Source organism: Ptychodera flava, chromosome 5 (assembly GCF_041260155.1).
Source record: "Ptychodera flava strain L36383 chromosome 5, AS_Pfla_20210202, whole genome shotgun sequence".
Taxonomy (NCBI): Eukaryota; Metazoa; Hemichordata; class Enteropneusta; family Ptychoderidae; genus Ptychodera; species Ptychodera flava.
The window spans coordinates 44184071-44203246 of record NC_091932.1 but is presented as its reverse complement, the minus strand read 5'-3'; the positions used below and the strand labels follow the sequence as shown (position 1 = coordinate 44203246).

The following is a 19176-nucleotide window of genomic DNA, read 5'->3' as shown; positions in this document are numbered from 1 at the left end:
GTGACGTCACCTGTAGTGTATGGTTATTCATAATTCTGAGAAGTACATGTGTTTCAAACGTCAGTGTATGTTTAGGACTGGTTAAGAAATTATAACATGACTCATACTAATTTTATAAGCTATATTCCTAAATATCTCATTCAAGGGGACTACTTGCAGATAGTTTAAGTAGAACTAGCGATCAGACACTGCATGGTCACAAAAACATGACTGAGTATTTTCTGATTGACGGAACAAATAATTTGAGTATATCGAGCAAAAAATAACTGAAAAGGGAAGGTACATAATGTTTGGATGTTCAACTTCAATGATGGATAAATTTGCTCTCTATATTCACAGATATTTAGACACATGATCCCCCCGACTGATATTGATTAATGAGACAATTTTATGATCAACGTTGTAAGATATTTCACTGATTCCATTATTGCTATTCTTGCAAATGAATATGCGAGCTGTGGCAACTAATTACACAAGTGCTTAAATCATCTTATTGTTTGAAATGTAGGCGAAGGCATCTTGTTTCGATTTCACATTTGCAGTTCAGTGGAAGTACGTAATTGGTAACGTACATTCTTTCCATTTAACCTCTAAGAATTAGGTTTCATCAGCTCATCATAGGTTTCATCAGTTCATCGTAGTTCACATACACTCAATTATAATTGTTACAGGTCAGATCGTTTACAAGTAATACATCTACGATGGATTTGTAGGGTATACCATTCAGTCCGAGAAAACGATAACTAGAACATCCGATTCGGTGTGTGTGTGTGTGTGTGAGAGAGAGAGAGAGAGAGAGAGAGAGAGAGAGAGAGAGAGAGAGAGAGAGAGAGAGAGAGAGAGAGAGAGCATAAGCATACAGGCAAATGTTGACAGATATAGAAAGGCATACAGGGACAGATATCTGCCTGCCGAGAGACAAGGTCAGACAGACTGAAAGATGAACGGACTGGCAGGCATACAGACTGACAAGGAAGAAACGGAGACAGACAGAGGGACACGAAACTGGACAAAGTATCAGAGGCAGGGATGCAATTAAGACACCATGGTGTACTCGGATTCCTTGGGTACACTCCTGACGTTTAAATATCTCATGACTCTTAATTGTTGAATTCAACCATCCATTGTCTCACAATGGCGATCGTCTTTCGGAGAGAGCTAATGCATCGAAATGTCATATAAAGATTGTAATTTAATGATTGACCGGGGCATCTGTTTGCATTAGCTCAGTAAATCTAGAAGTTTGGACAGAGCATACTATAAATCTGCTTGAAATAGGTATTGTACTGTGTTGAGAAAGAGACACAACTAAAATGTAACATACAAATTCACAATCATAGTACTCGCATGTTTCACTTGTCTCATGCTTGAGATGTTATTGTGGAATTCAAGGATTTAAAGCGTAGATAAAACTATCAGAAAGTCTATCTCGAAGATATGGAATAGATCATGAAGGGTCAGAAGGTCAACTCGTCTGAATGTCTTAGAATGTAACAGACATAACAAAAGGCCAGGCGTTTTCGATGAATGAGTGAATGATTGAGGAGAGTGGCGTGCATCAAGTGCGGTGAGTGGAAAATATACGAGTATGCCGCGCAATGCAAGAGATTAAAGCACAGATGACATTGTCAGAACCAATTCAATGCAGCAAACATAAATTATCAACGACATTTCAGAGATTTTTTTATCTTTGTGTGGCCTACTGTTCTCACCACTAAGATTGTCTTTGGAAATTTCAACCCATGTGAACAAAGAAACTTTGACAACATTTTGCGATTGTGCATGACTCATTCTAAATCCATGATTGAAAGTAACAGCTTTACCAATAGACAGAGTAACATCAAGTAACAGCACATTGGTAGTATGACTTCCTTGTAGAGATGAAAGAAACGCTTGGCATAATGTTGCCAAGGCTGCAGTATTCATTTCCATAAAATATATGTCAGAAATGCAGGCGACTTAACAGGTTTTACATCATAACCTTTTCTACAAAATATTGTTTAGTATCGTCATTACTGGGTGAGTTGGTAATCCACTGGTCGCCAAGTTTGGACCTCGCAATTATGAAGCACTCGTGTTTTCATAGAAGTTTGCATTCCAGTGGTTAGATGATGGGTTTGAAGTTCCATAGCTGTATCGTCTTATATAGTACGCCCACGTATTTTTCGTGCCGTCTGTAAAAAACATTTCTTGCTACTCAAAAACTGAATATAGTCTGCAGTGTTATTGTTGACCACTTTATTTAATGGTTTAACGTTAGTTTTAGGAAAGTTTGAGCTAAAGTTTAAAGTCTACGCTTTAAGGCGTAGCGTCTGGTTTATTAAGGATGTATGTACAACAAATTATTGCTCTTAAAGAAGTGTGTTTGAAGGAATTGATGGAGGAAACCCGTTCATGTCTTTGAAATCCATGTGAATGAAAAGAAAAACATATATACCTTAACGGCGCTTTTCATTCAATCAAACTCCTAGCTTATGAAAATAATGTGATATTTTTTCTTTTTTGAAGATTCTGACCGGAATTCAGCTACTGTGGCCGATCGCCCTCTTCGTCGTTGTCGCCGTCCTTAGGAAGCAAAACCCTCCAATCGCCGAGGAACAGTGTAAGTACCGTCTTCATCAAACACTTACAATTCCTGTCAATTTAAATTTAGCAACTTGAGAAGAATCGAGCATATCTCGAAGTCGACATCACCTGTTAGTTATTCTATGTCTGACCACAGCAAAGTTAGAAGCGCCAATATAGTTAACCAGATATGAGACCATTATACCGGGTCTGAAATATATCTGTTTACTAGACATGTTTACACTTAACTGTTTACTGGACATACTTTTGTCCAATTACTTGTAATTAGAACAGTGGATAATGTGTCTGTTCACAATGGAAATCACATACTCGGCCTTCACTTGATAGGTTTTTCACAGACCGAATCTATAACGGTACGCTGGTTTGTTCGCTTCAGTGTTTTAGACGCCATCGAATATAAATTACTTTCTCTGAACGATCAGACTGGTAGCTAAATGAAGAAAGCAGAATTACTATGAACACGTAATTTCTGTTTTGTACAGTTCATCTCTTTAATCTCAGAACAGTCATTCACTTTCCATCGCGATCGCAGAGGCAATGTTACACATGCTGATACGTCAAAACTGCCAATAAATTCCGCATCCTCAACAGCTTAAATTTGTTAAGCATACTCTGCGCACATGGTTACTATGTTTGTCAACACAACACATTTTTACCAATTCATTCGGCACCTGGCGTGCAAAAAAAACTCAAAATAGGAGTTTTATCGGGCCATCGCTCGGTACTTGGCCTGTAGGAATCGTGGCACCTATCCGGAGGTAGTATCTATTATCTGAGACATGTTCCCTTGAACGAGGGGACAAGTCAGTTTGGAGTAAACCTGTGTATCCAAATACTCCAATATTCGACAGTCAGGCGAACGCTGTATCCCAGCTATACATTCTATATATACGGAATATCCATTTTCTTGTTGGATTTACAGGGCTCTAAATATACCGCATAGTTTACAAAATCACTGCTTTTTCCTAGATTATAGTTGTTTGTCACATATACTCAGTATATTTGTTACAATTGGTGACGAGCGCGATGTCTCCACAATTCGACGTGTAAATTAATCAAGGAATAATGAATATTATTGCGTAATATCATGTCAAAATAATTAAGCATTTGTCAGTAAAATGAAGTTGTAGTCAGATGGTACATTTTTCTCGTCACGAAGAGATAGCCATTAACCTTACCAAGTAACCCATTGATATCATCATGGAATGTGGTTTTGAAAAGCCATTTCGGTCAACTATTTTGCCTGGAGGTGAAACTTAACGAAACTGCTTGTAAGTCCCAACAGGGTCCATTCCATGATTACGTAGTCAACTTTCTAATTGAAAATGACGGAACCGTTTTGAAGATTGACGATAGCACTTTGTGTCACGTGCCATATTAGCACCTAGCACACGTGCATTTTCAAATCGTCTTAAACCACCTTCTAGCGCCTAACACACTTTCAAATCGCCTAACCTCTTCCTGTTCGCACGAGTGTGTGGTCAATATGTTGTAGACTCTATCATAGACAGTAGCTCTACTGTCTATGACTTTATCAAAAGCATTGTTGCATTTAGCGCGTGGCAGTGATGCGGCGTAGTTATTACGACAGCAGCATGGGACAATCTAGCATTACGTACTTGCAAAGCCATCTGCTGATATACACGTAACTGTGCATACGCAAACTGTCTCTGAAGTCAGATTATCATTTCTTTTAACATATAGTGAAAATTAGACACTGCACTAAAGAACATTGCCTGTTTCGCAAGCATTTATTACAAAACTTTTGGCATTACTAGTCCTTTATATCGAGATTTAATTGAGAAAATGAACAGACCGGAGTACCTCTTGCGTGAGATTCGAAAATAAGTTATTCTTGATGTTTTTTTTTATTTCTCTGCCTTCTCGTTTACTCGGCAGTCTTGAGATCCATCCAAATGTAGACTGTTCTGCTTCACTGCGTTTTCTTTGTAACGTCATCATTGTTACCTTGTGTAACACTATCACGTGTTAATACACGTAGTAGTTGTTGTTGTTGTTTTCATCTTTTATTCACGACTGCTATATACAAAGCTGAACAATGAAAATATATATCAGAAAACAGAAAACCAATTTTGAAATAAATGAGAGAACAATGAAAGAGAAAACTGTGAAATACAAAGAAACAGTGACTACGTACAATTTTAAAACATTTTGAAATCAAAAAGACAGCGGCCCGATGACGTGAGATATTTGAGATACAAATAGATGGACAGATATCGTTGATAATCCAGTGAAATGTCGGTACAGTTCGATGCTAACCTACGAAAACAGCAGTAGTATCCTAAGCTGTTGTGTTATCTCAGTCGTGTGAAACAGTACAATTTTCTATTTTTTGTTCCACATTGTTACTGCCGTTTACTTTGGTGTGAAATATTGTAAAATTTCACCAAGGAAAACAAAGCAAAGTGCTAAAAATACGCAGATTTATGACAGATCGTCCCGTTATAGGAAGGCGCGGCGCCGATGAAATCGAAGTTTTCGAGTTAAAACAACAATTGCTGTTTCCCGTCAAAAATTGAAGGCCAAAAGTATGAATTTCCGTTAGCGTGGCATCATGAAAATAGGTTGCGGGAGGTACCGAGATCTCTCTTATAATTGTCTGTGACCCATAAAAAGTTTATGTCGAGCCGTGTGTAATATTTAGACATGTCGAAAAAGATTTTGTATTTGTATTGGGTAGGTCGGGCTACCGCAGTTTTTTTTTTAAATAATAAACTTATCATCGAAATAATGACATACAATAAAACTGACAAATTTAGAATCCAAAGCCTCAGTCCGGAGCTTGATTAGTCTTGGCGATACCTCATAGTATTATGGGCTACTCTTTCGCTTGCAAAGGTGCCGTCTGTGCAAGATCATAAGCTCAGGTCAACGAACTTTCAGTTTTCAAAATCCCCACAGGACGTCTACACAGTCAGCTATTTGAAATTTTTGTACGGGTATCTCATCTTGTTTCCCCCTCAATTCAAATATGATACTCAAATTTATATTTATTGTGTATCATTTCCTAATATGAAGAAAAACAGTATGAATTCCAGATCACTGTGGCCACAATCCCTCCAAACAGGGACTCTACAATTGTGTAGTATGTAAGTTCATGTCGTTGACAACAATAGAAATTGTCTTACATAACATTGTTTAGACTGGAACATCAAAAGGTTAACACAATGAATTGGCAAAGTAAAGCTTATCCAATGTTCAATGTATGCCCGTGTATATACCTCGACAAGTTGCTTGACAGCATGACATCTTTGAACAGCTAGAACAGCTAGACCAAACTTTCAATTTAGATTATTGATGTGTGGCCGGAAAACCAAATAGTTTATCTTGCATAACTTCATCGTCACCGTATCTCAGATGTTCAAAATGCCCCCCCCCCCACGGTCGTCGAGGGACCGTGCTCCTTCGTATCCCTCCTAAACAAACGGAATCGCTTCTACCTTGGTTCAATCCCAACCCTGTCACAGTTAAACCGAAGTTGTCTTCGAAGTTGAAACACACCAGGGTGTCATTAAAGACTTCGTGGATTGTATCGCCCTGTTAAATGAGGACTCAAGTGATTCAAGTGACTGTCATAGCGAACAAATGGGGCCAAAATATTTGCAAACTCAAACCATTTAAGTGAAGGGTATTAAGTCATTCTTCTATTTAGAGATACACCAATGTACCCCTAGCTGTGCCGTGACACCTAGCCATGCACCGTGACACCTAGCCATGCACCGTGTTCAACTTCAATAAACTCGTTCCAGTTTAGCATTCGGTCATCAGTTCCAGCGTCGCCCTCTTTTCGTTCATTGAAATATTGACACTATTGTTCAAATATTCATATCATGGATACGACGAGAGTTAGTTCTAACAGTCGTATTGGTAGCCAATTGTGAGAACTGTAATGACACAATATATAATAATCAGTCCAATGTGTAATAACACTTAACATAATAGGAATACTAACCAAATATGTAATTTACCAAATAGGGGATATAATATTAATCACAATGAGACAAAAATATACCAAGCAACCGTGGCCTTAGCAGCCTACAGAAGTTTGATGAAAATGAAGATATAAGTAACTATTTACGTCAGCAGACTTCAAAAACTATGAATGACCTATTTGATCCGCGTTCTGGACAAGGGCAAGCGAGAAGCATTAATCAGAACAGAAAATAACAACCGATGTTTCTTCCACATATTAGTATTACTCGGATCTAGCTTTATGCACCGTTTCCGAGCTACTGTACTGTAGAATCGTGTATTCCTCCGATAAATTTAAATTACCTCAGCTGTTTGGGTGAGTGGCATGATATCAGATTGATATATATCAAGATTAAAACAATATTTAATAGAGTTCGTGACGCATTATGATAATTTCACAGGATAGCATTTATTGTGGCTTGAAGTGTAAGTACCGCCAACATTCATCAAAATAACTGTGTTTCATGGCTATTGTTGTAAAGACACGTCAGGGATCATGAAAAATATCGTGTGATAATTAAACAGCGTGTTTCAAATATTTCAGTGACATTGGATATTTCAGTCGCTTTCTTTCAAGTACACTTTTCCAGACAAACTTCAAGATAGACCATGAACTATTTCATGGACTGCTTGCTAAAGAATTTGTTTTGCCTAGTCAGTTAACTCCGCTTTGAGAACAACATAATGATTTTGTGGAATTTACTTCTCATCAATCATTTCAACCAATGCCACTAACAAATTCAGAACTGGTCATATTTTAACAATAAAATTTGCGTATTCAATACAGGTGTGTCTACCATCAGGAAAATGACAGTTTTTACTTCGAAAGATCCTCCTATTCACACTAAATCAAGCGGATGAATTTATTAATTACTATGCAGAGATTTTACTTTACAAGTCTGCGACGAGATTTCAAGTCGATGTTATTTTGCGATTATTACTCTGAGAAGAGTCTACGAAAACAAATAAAACATATGATAAACTCAACTTGTAACATACAGACAATATGATTTTAGCATCTTCAACCTTGTCTGATCTTCATCTTGCAGGTCACTACAATGCCAAGGGCATGCCTAGTAGCGGTCTCATGCCCTTCATGCAGTCATTCATGTGTGACATGCAAAATGAATGCCAGAGAAACATGACGACGCCTAGCAACGAAATTCCCGTCTACGCAGGCGCACAGTAAGTACAAGAATATTGCATTTATTTAAATTTGTGCTAACTGATTGTTCTGCTGATAATGTAACAGTTTTTTTTCGTGATCCACCAACAAATCACCACAGATGCTAGATTGCCTTAAAAGCCAACGTCTTTAACTTTATCATAAAGCACAAAGAATGGATTAAAATGAAGGGGTAATGCGAAGTCAAACTTTTTCTCTTGTCAGGGAAAATGTCACATTGGCTTTCAAAATCTTAGCGACGTTTTATATATATATATATATATATATATATATATATATATATATATATATATATATATATATATATATATATATATATATATATATATAGCCGTGTTTTACTTTATTGGTCTATCATTCAGGATCGAATATTATCGTTATATCCACCCAGACAATCAATATTTCGAAATATTAAAAGTCTCTCCTTCACAAAAATGCTTCTAGCGATTTGATATCCTTATCCTTTCGCATCCGACTTATATTATACAAGCAAAATCCTCCCTGTAGCTATTACTTTTAAAGGTCAAATCCAAAACATATGATTTCTCACGATAGTTCTCATGATCTTGGCGATGGCATAATTTTCACTTAAGGCTCAGAAATTAGAGCGATGACGTCATTCTCTGTATCTGTTTACAGTTTCTCCGATATTTAAGCAATAAAGGACACACAGTGACGATATACCACGAGATTTTGACCAGTTCACGACATATATACACTCGCTATCGCTCGCTATAGCGAGTGCATATATGTCGTGAACTGGTCAAAATCTCCGTGGTATACCGTCGCTGGGTGTCCTTCATTGCTTAAATATTTCACAAGACAATCATCTCAGAAGTTTTAAATGTAGAACATAAGAGACTGTGACAATTTATTTCGTTTTTCTTACAGAATTTCAAATATATTAGAAGAATTTAAACCCCTAGTGGCCAATGACACGCTAATGGCACAACTGAAAAATTTATCCATCAATGTTGAGCCTATTAATGAACTCACTAGGACCATAAACAAGGCTGTACAAAATCTTACTGGTAAGGAAATGCATCTTTTTTAAATGAAATATCCGTTCGTTTCAATCATCTCCAACAGAAACAACATGTAGGAATCCAATGCTAAACTGTCGTTTATGTAATTATAGACCCTAGGGATCGTTTAAAGGTTTATGATTAAACTGAAACTATATTACGTTTCTAATAGAGGAAACGTGAACTGTATAAACCATACACAGTTACTTTAGGATCCAGGTTTCAAAGACATTCACGCACCGAAGAAGGAGAATTTGTCATTTGTAGATCTGTCTGGAGGAGAGAGTGTAATGATGAAATCATAAAAAACACAAATACGTAAGAGATATCTGTTGGTGCTTTGTTACCCATTAGATTCGAACTTAAAAAGGCAACAATAAGTTGTTACAATAGACAACATGAAGTCTCATTTACATGCGTGTAATCGGTCATTGAACCCACGGTATTACGGCAAACTCTTACATTGACTGGAAGCAGCCACTAAGCTTGGGTTAAATTTATGCAGTTGCTGTGACTCTCAATTTTGGAATTTGTTCCCACTTTCCTCTGGGCGTGCTGTTTGCGAACTGCGCATGACAGGAATGTAAATAGACCAACCTTGGAGGCTGCTTGTTTGTTCTCGAGATAAAGAAAGCGAACAGACCGTTAAATACCTGCTAAACCTTGCAGTAATTCATACTAGAGTTTCTCAACCGTCGCCTCTACGCCGACGCAAGAACTCAGCGCATGCCGAGTCTCGTAATCAGTGAGAGACAGTTCACCAATTCGCCAGTGTTAAAAAAATATAATTTGATTTTAAATAAACATAATTCTACGAAACCGCGCAAGTCCACGTTCAGTACATACATTTACGACGTCGCGTCGAGTTCAGTAGACACATAAATTATCTACAGGTACCGTGTTAGTGGAGTTCAAATTGTTTTACGGATATTTTAATATGTGGGCCCTGAACAACGTCTTTGAAGTAACGAAACGAGGGCGCTATTTATACGGTGAACATATTGTTGCCGTAGCATAGATTCTCGTGCCCTTATAATTGACCACTCTCTTTGCCCGTCAGCTGTCATCTTCACGCAAGTCACGATGTTTATTCGGACAGGAATCCTCCCCAAAATAACGTTGATTACAAACACTATACCTACGCCAACGTAACTAATTCATGCGGATAGGACGATGGTCAACTATTTGATATGAACAAAAGCTGCTTTATAACAACGCTCTTAAAACTCGGAAACGTAAATTTTATGTGGTATACTAGGTTTTTGTTGATCACGTGTTTCAGTTTCTTGCATAACCGTTGTTCACTCCAACCACGCCTGCTTGTCTTCCCGCAAGTGACATGTACCGCATACCACAAGTTGTCACGTGGGATATCACTCGTTGACAAATCCATTTCAGCTACGAACCAGTCCATCGTTGAGTCATGACTCTCACCCTCTCACCACATACAAATCACGTGACGGAAAAATTATGAAACCTGTACAAATCTGTTTTGTAGATGTTCTTCGGAAACCGTGGCACTATATGTAAATGATGCCAACCAACCATATACTTTAAATTCTCCGGACTTTTTAGTTTACAAGAGAATGCTAAATGAGACACCGGCCAGAGGGAGCGATCGTGGACACAAATGCTTCTGTACCTCAATAGCTGTAACGCTGAATCGAAAATATCACACAAAATGTTACTGGTGCGAGTTTCAATTTGAAATATTGCATTGTTATAACAGAAAGAGACTGAGAAAATATACCTGTCCGAAAAAGAAATTACAATTAAATAAATGTATTTTGGTTTCTAAATACCTTTTGGCTTTCCATTAGCACGTGGAAAAGGCTATCGATATATTGTGTCCAGTCTACGGTACAAATGAAAAAAGAACGTCGCGTTACTAGGTATCATTCCGTGGAGTAGAGTTTTTCTCAACAGACAAGGCAGCTGGTTGGAGACACCCTTATCAAGGTGTTAATATTTGTGAACTATTTGAGAATATCGTACTTATTAACGTCTTTAAAAATCATGGATGAGCAGGAGCAAGTGTAACGTCACGATTGGTATGAAAATATATCATTATTGAGATTACAAATTATTTTTGATTGGCGGTTATTTGTTCCTCTCTTGCCGTCAGTGATTATAATGTGACACAACTGAGTATTAACATTATCACTTGAACGATGTTTAAAAATTGTAATGGCCATTGTTTGGTTTCAGGAAAAGACTACAGAGTCAGAGATATTTTAAAAGATCCAGAATACGTGAAAAGTTACCTCATAGAGGAAACTGGAGCGTCAGAACAAGTGATAGATGTCTTCCTGAACGCCACAATTAACATCAATAGGGTAAGTTGTCGGGCGCCCTCTCTTGGTTCTCAAACTGCACAACGCTTCCGCTGTGAAATGTGAAATATCGTGGGAGAGTTGTATTTTGAAAACTTGCTGTATAAAGGTAGCTGTATACCAAATACTCTTTTTTTATATATTTATTTTTTTCTCGGTTATAGAAGTCCTAACCCCGATACACTATATTTTCCTGAAAGCCCTGATATTGTGACTTTTGCACAGTGCACAGTCATTGTTTGCATAATAGTCACATGACAAGCGTTTTGCTGAACCTTCCAGAAAATGGTTTTTCCTCCCACTGAGAACGCTGCAAGATTTCTTGTTGAAATTTATGCAGTGACAAGCCTTATCATTATCCTTCAAATCCTGTTTCAAAGTGTTTTTTTTTCCAAAAAATGCGCAGCAAAAATGTTGACTAAATTTAAAGATTAAATTTTTTACCGATTCTTCAGTTTGACAAAACATTTCATGTCAATACTCTCAACAGATATTCGATCTTTTGGCGGGCTTCAGTTTCAAAGAAATTGCCTGCAACGAGACTGAGTTGACGACATACTTGGAATTTCAAGAGGACACCAACGTGACCAGAGTGGTGGAGTCACTTTGCAACGTCACCGATTCTCAAATACCTTCTCTGGTAGACGAACTCCAGGAACAACTTGACGTGAAATATCTCCTCACAGAGGTGAGATAACTCATGTTTTAATCGCAACTATTCTATATTCAGAATGTATCACTTCTTATGCAGTTTTGAAAAGTTATAGTTTTTGAGATGTACAATGCTATTACGAGACACGAACAGCTAGGCAGAGACCGTCTATGATGGCGAATTTTAGTCGGATGAATATTGCATTGTAATATACGGTGACAACTGTACTAAAGTCTACTTTCACTTGTAACGTTCGCTGAAATTGTTGAGACATGAGTATGTATATAAGTAATTACACAAAATTACACTTCAAGTACAAAGTAATGATATCTGTTACTTAAGTTTCATGCATCCTGCAATCATCAGACAGAAGAAGAATACAGATTACAGATGTGCGAAATTACAGTGCTCGATGCTGGAAGCAGAGCGGTATAAACACTAACGCAAATTACGTCAAGTACAAAGTAATATTAATATATATCTTGATGTATACAGATGTCCTTTCTCTCTCCCCCACACTGTTAACGAATATTCGTATTTTTGTTTCCAGTTTTCTGACTTGCTAACCCTATTCGGCAAATACAACTGGGACAAACTCATGAACGATCTGGCTACAATGCTAGAGGGCGTCGGTGACATATCGGACATTGGTCAACTACTGGAGGACTTCCCAAAGCTCCTAGACTTCGTTGACATAATCCCAAAGTTACAAGAACTTTTTGACGTCTTCTCCTCCGGTCTATTGGATCTTGAAAGTGCCATGTAAGTCTGATAGATGAATTGCAATGCACTTATTCATCAGAAGAACGGCATATTCCTATTCGTAACCGGGCCTCCGAGTCGGCTCTCGTGATTTCAATGGCGCGATTGAGATTTTGCGCGATACTCTTCAAACGTGATCACAAAACAGCATTCTGGTCTAATCAGCACAAATATACCAAATTTTATTAGATAATTTATGAAAATTAGTGTTGGTATTTCACACATATTCAATTACACCCCTACATCGAGGTATGCCACGGTTGGACCAGTCTCTCTTCTATGATGAATCAAAACACCTTTCGGAGAAAACTTATTTGCGAACTAATAAGGTAACTTTAGAAATTTGAGACCTCACAGTGTATGCATAGCTTAGAAAGATCGACAATTTTATACATTTTTTTTCACCGAAAGTAGAATAACTCTGAGTCATTTTTTCTTGAAATAGATTCAAACACGTGATTGACACGTTCGATGACGTCTTTGGAAACGCAACACAATGGTTTGATGTCAGAAATGGAATACGTCAAATCGGAGTTTTGGTTGAATTCTTCAACGAGAAAATTGATGAAACGAGAGGCCAAGGTAAGTACATGCATTTGCGTCTGTTTGTCTGTCTCTACCTTTCTATCTCTGTACATGACTGCATGTTTACGTATGCTATCTGTCTATCTGTCTGTCTGTTTGTCTGTCTGTCTGTCTGTCTGTCTGTCTGTATGTATGTATGTATGTATGTATGTATGTATGTATGTATGTATGTATGTATGTATGTATGTATGTATGTATGTATGCATGCATGCATGTATGTATGTATGTATGTATGTATGTATGTATGTATGTATGTATGTATGTATGTATGTATGTATGTATGTATGTATGTATGTATGTGATTAGGTGGGTAGAGAAGGCACGAAGGTACGTGGGTGAGAAGCTGTATTGTGCTATTTGCATCCACAAACTATAGCTTACGTCCCTAGGTATATATACAGTGGAGAACATACACCGTGTAAGAGCCAAGTACTTAGTGAAATTCATTTTTTTTTCAGGCGGTGAAATAGTATTGTTGGATTTGTTCCGAAACAGTTCAGACTTCACACGATTTCTAGATAAACACTTCGCTCAAGCACCTGCCATAGTTGATGCATGGCTTCAAGCTGCCATCTCTCCGGACAAACTGAGGATCCTGATAACAAGCCCAGAGCAACTAGTAGCCACTCTGTGTGACCCTGTCTCATTGGCGGAGATATTTTTCTTCCCAGAAGATGTGGAGGTTGATTACGTGAGAGATACGTTGTGCACGATGAATGCTACTCAGCTATTGGATGAACTGTGGAGACTAATGGATATGACCCTGGTAGTTCAAGAGGTCAGTGCAGGTCCCGGATTGCGTACCTTTTAATAATGAACATAAAAGAAAACATTTTGAATATTTCAATTTTTCTTTTCATAATTTTGTTAGGTTTGTCTTTCTCTGGCAAATATTTGACAAATTTCTTACTGTTCTCAAATTAGTTGAGAATTATTTGAGTAGATCATCTGGCTGTTCAGTTTACAACCATTTATTTTACCACTCTAATTGTTCAAAAGTTGTCAACTATTAAATTCGTTCATGATGGAATATTAATGATAAACATCGCCATAGTATTTTAAAGTTACTCTTGGCACTCTGTAAGAACAGTGCCATGTAGTTTTGCATTTCTCAGGCGATTACGAGTAGCAGTTACGGTGTTTTACATATATAGTACAAAAATCATATTAAGTCGTTTTTCTTGAGAAACATTTATTATATCTTGTATCTTATTTTACATATTCATTTTCTTTTTACAAATAACAAGTTTACTTTTGTGTTGTACGTAATATTTAACGTGAATATTAATGGAAACTATTTCAGCTAACCAAATACGATGGCAGGTCAGACATTTTGTTTGAAGTCGACTGGATTGAATTGTATGACAAAGTGAGAGTCCTTGAGGATAATATCCGCTCTGTCCCACCTGAAATCTTGGAAAACATCCCGCAGTTCATAGAAAGTCTGCTTCGGTTGAACCTGGGCGAGTGGCACGAAGTAGCTGAGGGAATCAGGAACACAAACACCACTCTTGATTGGTGGATGGAGCGGGGAACCGGTCTCACCGTTCAACTGTTTGAGGAACTCTTGAAGAACAGTCAGCTGTGGCCGATACTGCAGAAAATCGCCATCTTGGAAAATCTAGCGTTGGACATTGCCAGGCTGGTCATCGATAATTTCACCGGTGAGTGCGCTGTTCTTGAAATTCGCATGTGACACACGTATTTTCCTTCAATGTGAAAAAATGCAGGAAATTTAGTATTTCAGGTTAACTTCCTATCACCATTGCAAGACGATTCTTTGGTAAATCAGCATTGAAACTTTATGCATACTACTTTTTCTGTCACTTGACTTAGCTATAACTTCTTCCGTCATGATCACATGATTATTATTGCAGGGACCCCTGGGAGGGGTAACACAGTATAAAATGACAGCAAAACGTGTTTATGTTCAAAATAAAATCTTATTCAGGGTACAGCCTCGTTCCCAATAAGGACAACACTCGAGTAGAGTGAACAACTGATAAAAACATAGACCTTAAAAACGGAGTATGATAAAAATAACAAAATGCAATCCATCTCTCTAACACCAGGTGAAAGATACTGTCCCGAGAATTGGATGAAAAGTCACACTTCATGTTATCTACCGATGCAAGAGCAGATGACAATGACTGAAGCTAACTCGCACTGTGACAGCATGTTGACCGGGTCCCATTTGGTTGTAGTCGAGACACGGGAGGAACAGGCATTACTTCAAACCATGGAGTAAGAAAGGAGTTTGATTTGACTCAATTCTCCATGTTGCTGTGCTATTACAAACCCTCGATTTTTTATGGTTTAAGTTACAAATTGTCGTCTTTCACAAAACCAATAAAATATACAATAAATGTTTATTCACAGCTTTCTGATGCGTTCTTCCAGCTAAAAGTATCTGAATTTATTTAAACTTGAACATGACTGACTTGCAGTGGCTTTAACAATGCTTCACCACTATCTCTTTAAAACGACAAAATCAGTATAACTTTTGTCGACTGATAAATTTTTAAATCTTTGAATTTCATTGCTTTCAGAATTAGCTACACCACCTGGATTGGCGCCATGTCTGATTCAGATCAAGACCACTGGGTTTGGCTGAATGGCGAGAATCTCGTCTACGAGAAGTGGGCGGCAGAGACTCTGATAGGAGATTGCGCAGTGGCCAACTTTCACGGTGATGGAGAGTGGCACAAACGAAATTGCACTCTAGTAGCGGAAGGTTTCATTTGCGAAGCACGGCAGGGTAAGTAGCCCATTAGTGTCTGATATGAATTAATTAATAGAATAAGACTTCACCCTAAGAAAAAAATGGCTACAACGTTTCATGTTAACTCCAGTAATAAATCTTCACTTTTGTTTCAGTTAATATTCAGGTGTGCGTTCTGCTGCACGCACTGCATCGGACGTTTGAGTCATGTTGAGCACTACTGATCAAGTCTCATTTATTGCTAACCAGAACCCGTATTACCCGGCCCTCTGTGCTTTTTTAACAGATAGTAGTAATCAATCGTACTTCTTAATTCATGTTCCAGGGCCAGCCATAATGAATTTCATGATGGAAGATCCCTTTGTTCAGATGATAGATGACGTCATGGAACTCGGGCCAATCGTCACTGAAACAATTATCACAACATTCACAAGCTCTGATGTCATACAGGTACGTAAAATAAATAATTAAAGCGTTGCCGACAAAAATAAAGATGAAAAAGAATACATATTGTTATCCTTAAATCAACATAATTCCTCCACAAAGACATGGTCCATGGTGTCTTGAGTGTGACTAGAGAGCTGAAAATATATCAATCCATTAATCTTCCTTCTTTTTATACTGTCTGATATATCACCTAGGATATGGTGTCACGTGGTCAGATGAACTTGACTAATATCTTCTGCGAGGACTACATCAAATACCCTGACACTGTCAACGTCACGGCCGTCAAAGACGCCCTCTGTGGTATTGATCTCCAAGAGTTGATGGATGAGTTCATGTTGAAATGGAATGTTGAAGAAATACTTGCAAAGGTAAACAATGAAACAGTCTTGATTAAGAATTGCTAACACCTATGTCACCAATTTCTAGCCTACCTTCAAAATTCACCATGTATTAGGGTAACACATGATGATTTTACATTAAACACGATTGAAACTAATTTGGGAGAATTGGATCTTCATATTGTTCAATTTCTGATAATTCTTAGGTGCCCTATTGCCGAATATTGCAATATTACAAATTACTCATAAAAACCAGTGTACAACTTGAAAAACAGATGAGCTTACATTTGCACATCAAACTGGCATTACTTCACCATCCGCACATCCCAAATTAGTTCCTATTGTGTTATTATCTAACTACACTGTGATAAAAACCATTCTGTTTACTTCCTCAGGTGGCAATGTTTCAGGAGGTTTGGAGCACCGACCCAACAGAACTGAAGGAGGAACATCTTGTTCATGCAAACTTCACCGCCCTTTTCGTCAGGGCATTGAAATTAATAGACGACATGACTGAAATGGCAACTTATCCTATCGACTTGAATTCTATTTTCATGGATTTGTTGAAAGATGTTGACGTGAATGGAATCATGCAAGTCATGGAGAATCAGTTGATGGCATGGCAGCAACCAATGAATCTGGATGAATCGTAAGTATGACACAACGATGTGCGCCATCTTCGTCGGTTTCGGGGTCAGATCCGCTCTGACACAGGTCACTGCTTCATTTAGGTTTTATGACAGCCATCATAGAGGGAAACTTTGAGCGAGCGAAAGTTGTTGTATGCTCACTTCATGAAATCTTCAGGATATAAAATGCACTGATGCTATATGCATTCGGTTCATTCTATCATCGAGAACACAATTTCAAAAATTGAGGCAGGTTATTCTGCCTGCTCATTTGCTGTAAACGTTAATGATTCGCTTTACTCTTTTTTTCAGATTATCGCTTGTAATGCAGAGTATCACGAGTGGCTTTGAATCCAATGAATACTGGGCAATAATGCAACCCATGCTTACGTATTCCCACTACATGATGATGGCAATGAATAAATACTTCGTAATGGTTGAAGGTAGGAAGCAAAAATTCATCTTCAAATGTTTATTTAAAGCCTTTCTGTTGAAAGAGTTTGCAGACAGTGTTAGCTAATTTACAGTCATGATATCAGCCTTATCAGAGTCTTACATTTCATCACTTACCACAAATATTCATCTTTTTTGTTTTGATCGGTTCTCAATGTCGAATTTTATTTAGATTTTAAGCGTAATTTCTTGTTCTCAGCCCTGTCACATGGGGAAGTATTCACTGACCAACCGGAAGTGACGAAACTGATGACTGGCGTGATGGAAATCATGAAACAACCTGTTGATTTTATGGCTCCTCTAATGGCTGGTGTAATGAATCCTGATATGGTAGGTAGAATTTCACCACATTATTGCTCGACATTTTTTTCAAGATAAGGTTGACACTCTTAGAATAAAGCGGCTAAGACAAACCAAAAAGTACCCATTTCTAGGAAAGAGCGTATTTTTTCTGTCCTCGTTTGGCCAATATAACGAACAAACGATTACTTGTTCAATAAATGACTGGATATTTTTGCGCAGTGGTATCTAACTCGCTGTTTTATAGATGAGGGCGCTACAGCTTACTCAACATGTATGTCTTTTTCCACAAAACCAAGAATCAAGTCACCCTTGTCGTCTCCTCCCGAGTCGTCGGTTCCAACTGCATCTTTGTTATTACGGCATGAAACGAATCATTAAATTTTACCAATCTTGACATCCATATTTAACCCCTCTTTCAGCTGATGGCGATAAGCGACCTTGCAAGCGTTGAAGATTTATTTTGTGACGCCGACAAACGGCAGCAGATGTTTGATTTCCCGCCATCCGCTAATGTCGCAGTCTTCGACCTTTACCTGTGCGATATCAATATCACGATACTCTCCGACGAGCTTGCGCAGGAATTTTTCGCGCCTGAAATGGCTGAACAGGTTCGTATTATTATTATTACACTTTATTTAAAGAGGGTAATCTGATTACAGTAAAGTAATTGTAATTTCCATCAGAGCCCTTATGAAAAGAAGGCAAAATACACAAACAAATCATCGAATAAACAAAAACGTATGGAATAGACGAATAGAAGATGTCGAAGACAAAGGAAAAATAGGCTAGTCCAAGTCAGAGCCTTCATTACAATATTTCATGAAAAGATAACAATGCAGTTTTGATTTAAACGTCGACAAGGCTTCACAGTCACGGATAGTTGGGGGAATGGAATTCCAGATTTTAGTAGCTCGATATACAAATGATCTTTGACCCATGCTTGTCCTAAACATTGGTGGGTAAAGGTTACCATTACTAGAACTACTAGTATTTAAACGATCCATTTCTGAGAGAGGTTGGAATAGATCACTAATATAGCTTGGTGCGAGACCATTTAAAGCTTTGAAAGTCATAACAGCTGTAAAGTATTCAATACGTAAATCTATGGGCAACCAGTGCAAACTAACAAAAACTGTTCGAGAAGGAAAAGTCGTGTCAACTC

At 37.9% G+C, this 19176-nt stretch overlaps 1 protein-coding gene across 1 annotated transcript in view; it reads left to right on the top strand.

Annotated features, from left to right (window-relative positions):
- LOC139133757 (uncharacterized) overlaps positions 1-19176 on the top strand; it is a 78191-nt gene that overhangs the window by 12090 nt on the left and 46925 nt on the right. Inside the window, exons 3-19 of the mRNA XM_070700524.1 lie at positions 2509-2602; positions 7629-7764; positions 8657-8796; positions 10999-11126; positions 11614-11811; positions 12326-12537; positions 12983-13119; positions 13581-13900; positions 14426-14786; positions 15195-15366; positions 15672-15880; positions 16170-16294; positions 16486-16659; positions 17025-17278; positions 17571-17701; positions 17911-18041; positions 18434-18622. Of these exons, the coding sequence (XP_070556625.1) occupies positions 2509-2602; positions 7629-7764; positions 8657-8796; positions 10999-11126; positions 11614-11811; positions 12326-12537; positions 12983-13119; positions 13581-13900; positions 14426-14786; positions 15195-15366; positions 15672-15880; positions 16170-16294; positions 16486-16659; positions 17025-17278; positions 17571-17701; positions 17911-18041; positions 18434-18622 (3111 nt within the window). The remainder of the gene's footprint in view (positions 1-2508; positions 2603-7628; positions 7765-8656; positions 8797-10998; positions 11127-11613; positions 11812-12325; positions 12538-12982; positions 13120-13580; positions 13901-14425; positions 14787-15194; positions 15367-15671; positions 15881-16169; positions 16295-16485; positions 16660-17024; positions 17279-17570; positions 17702-17910; positions 18042-18433; positions 18623-19176) is intronic.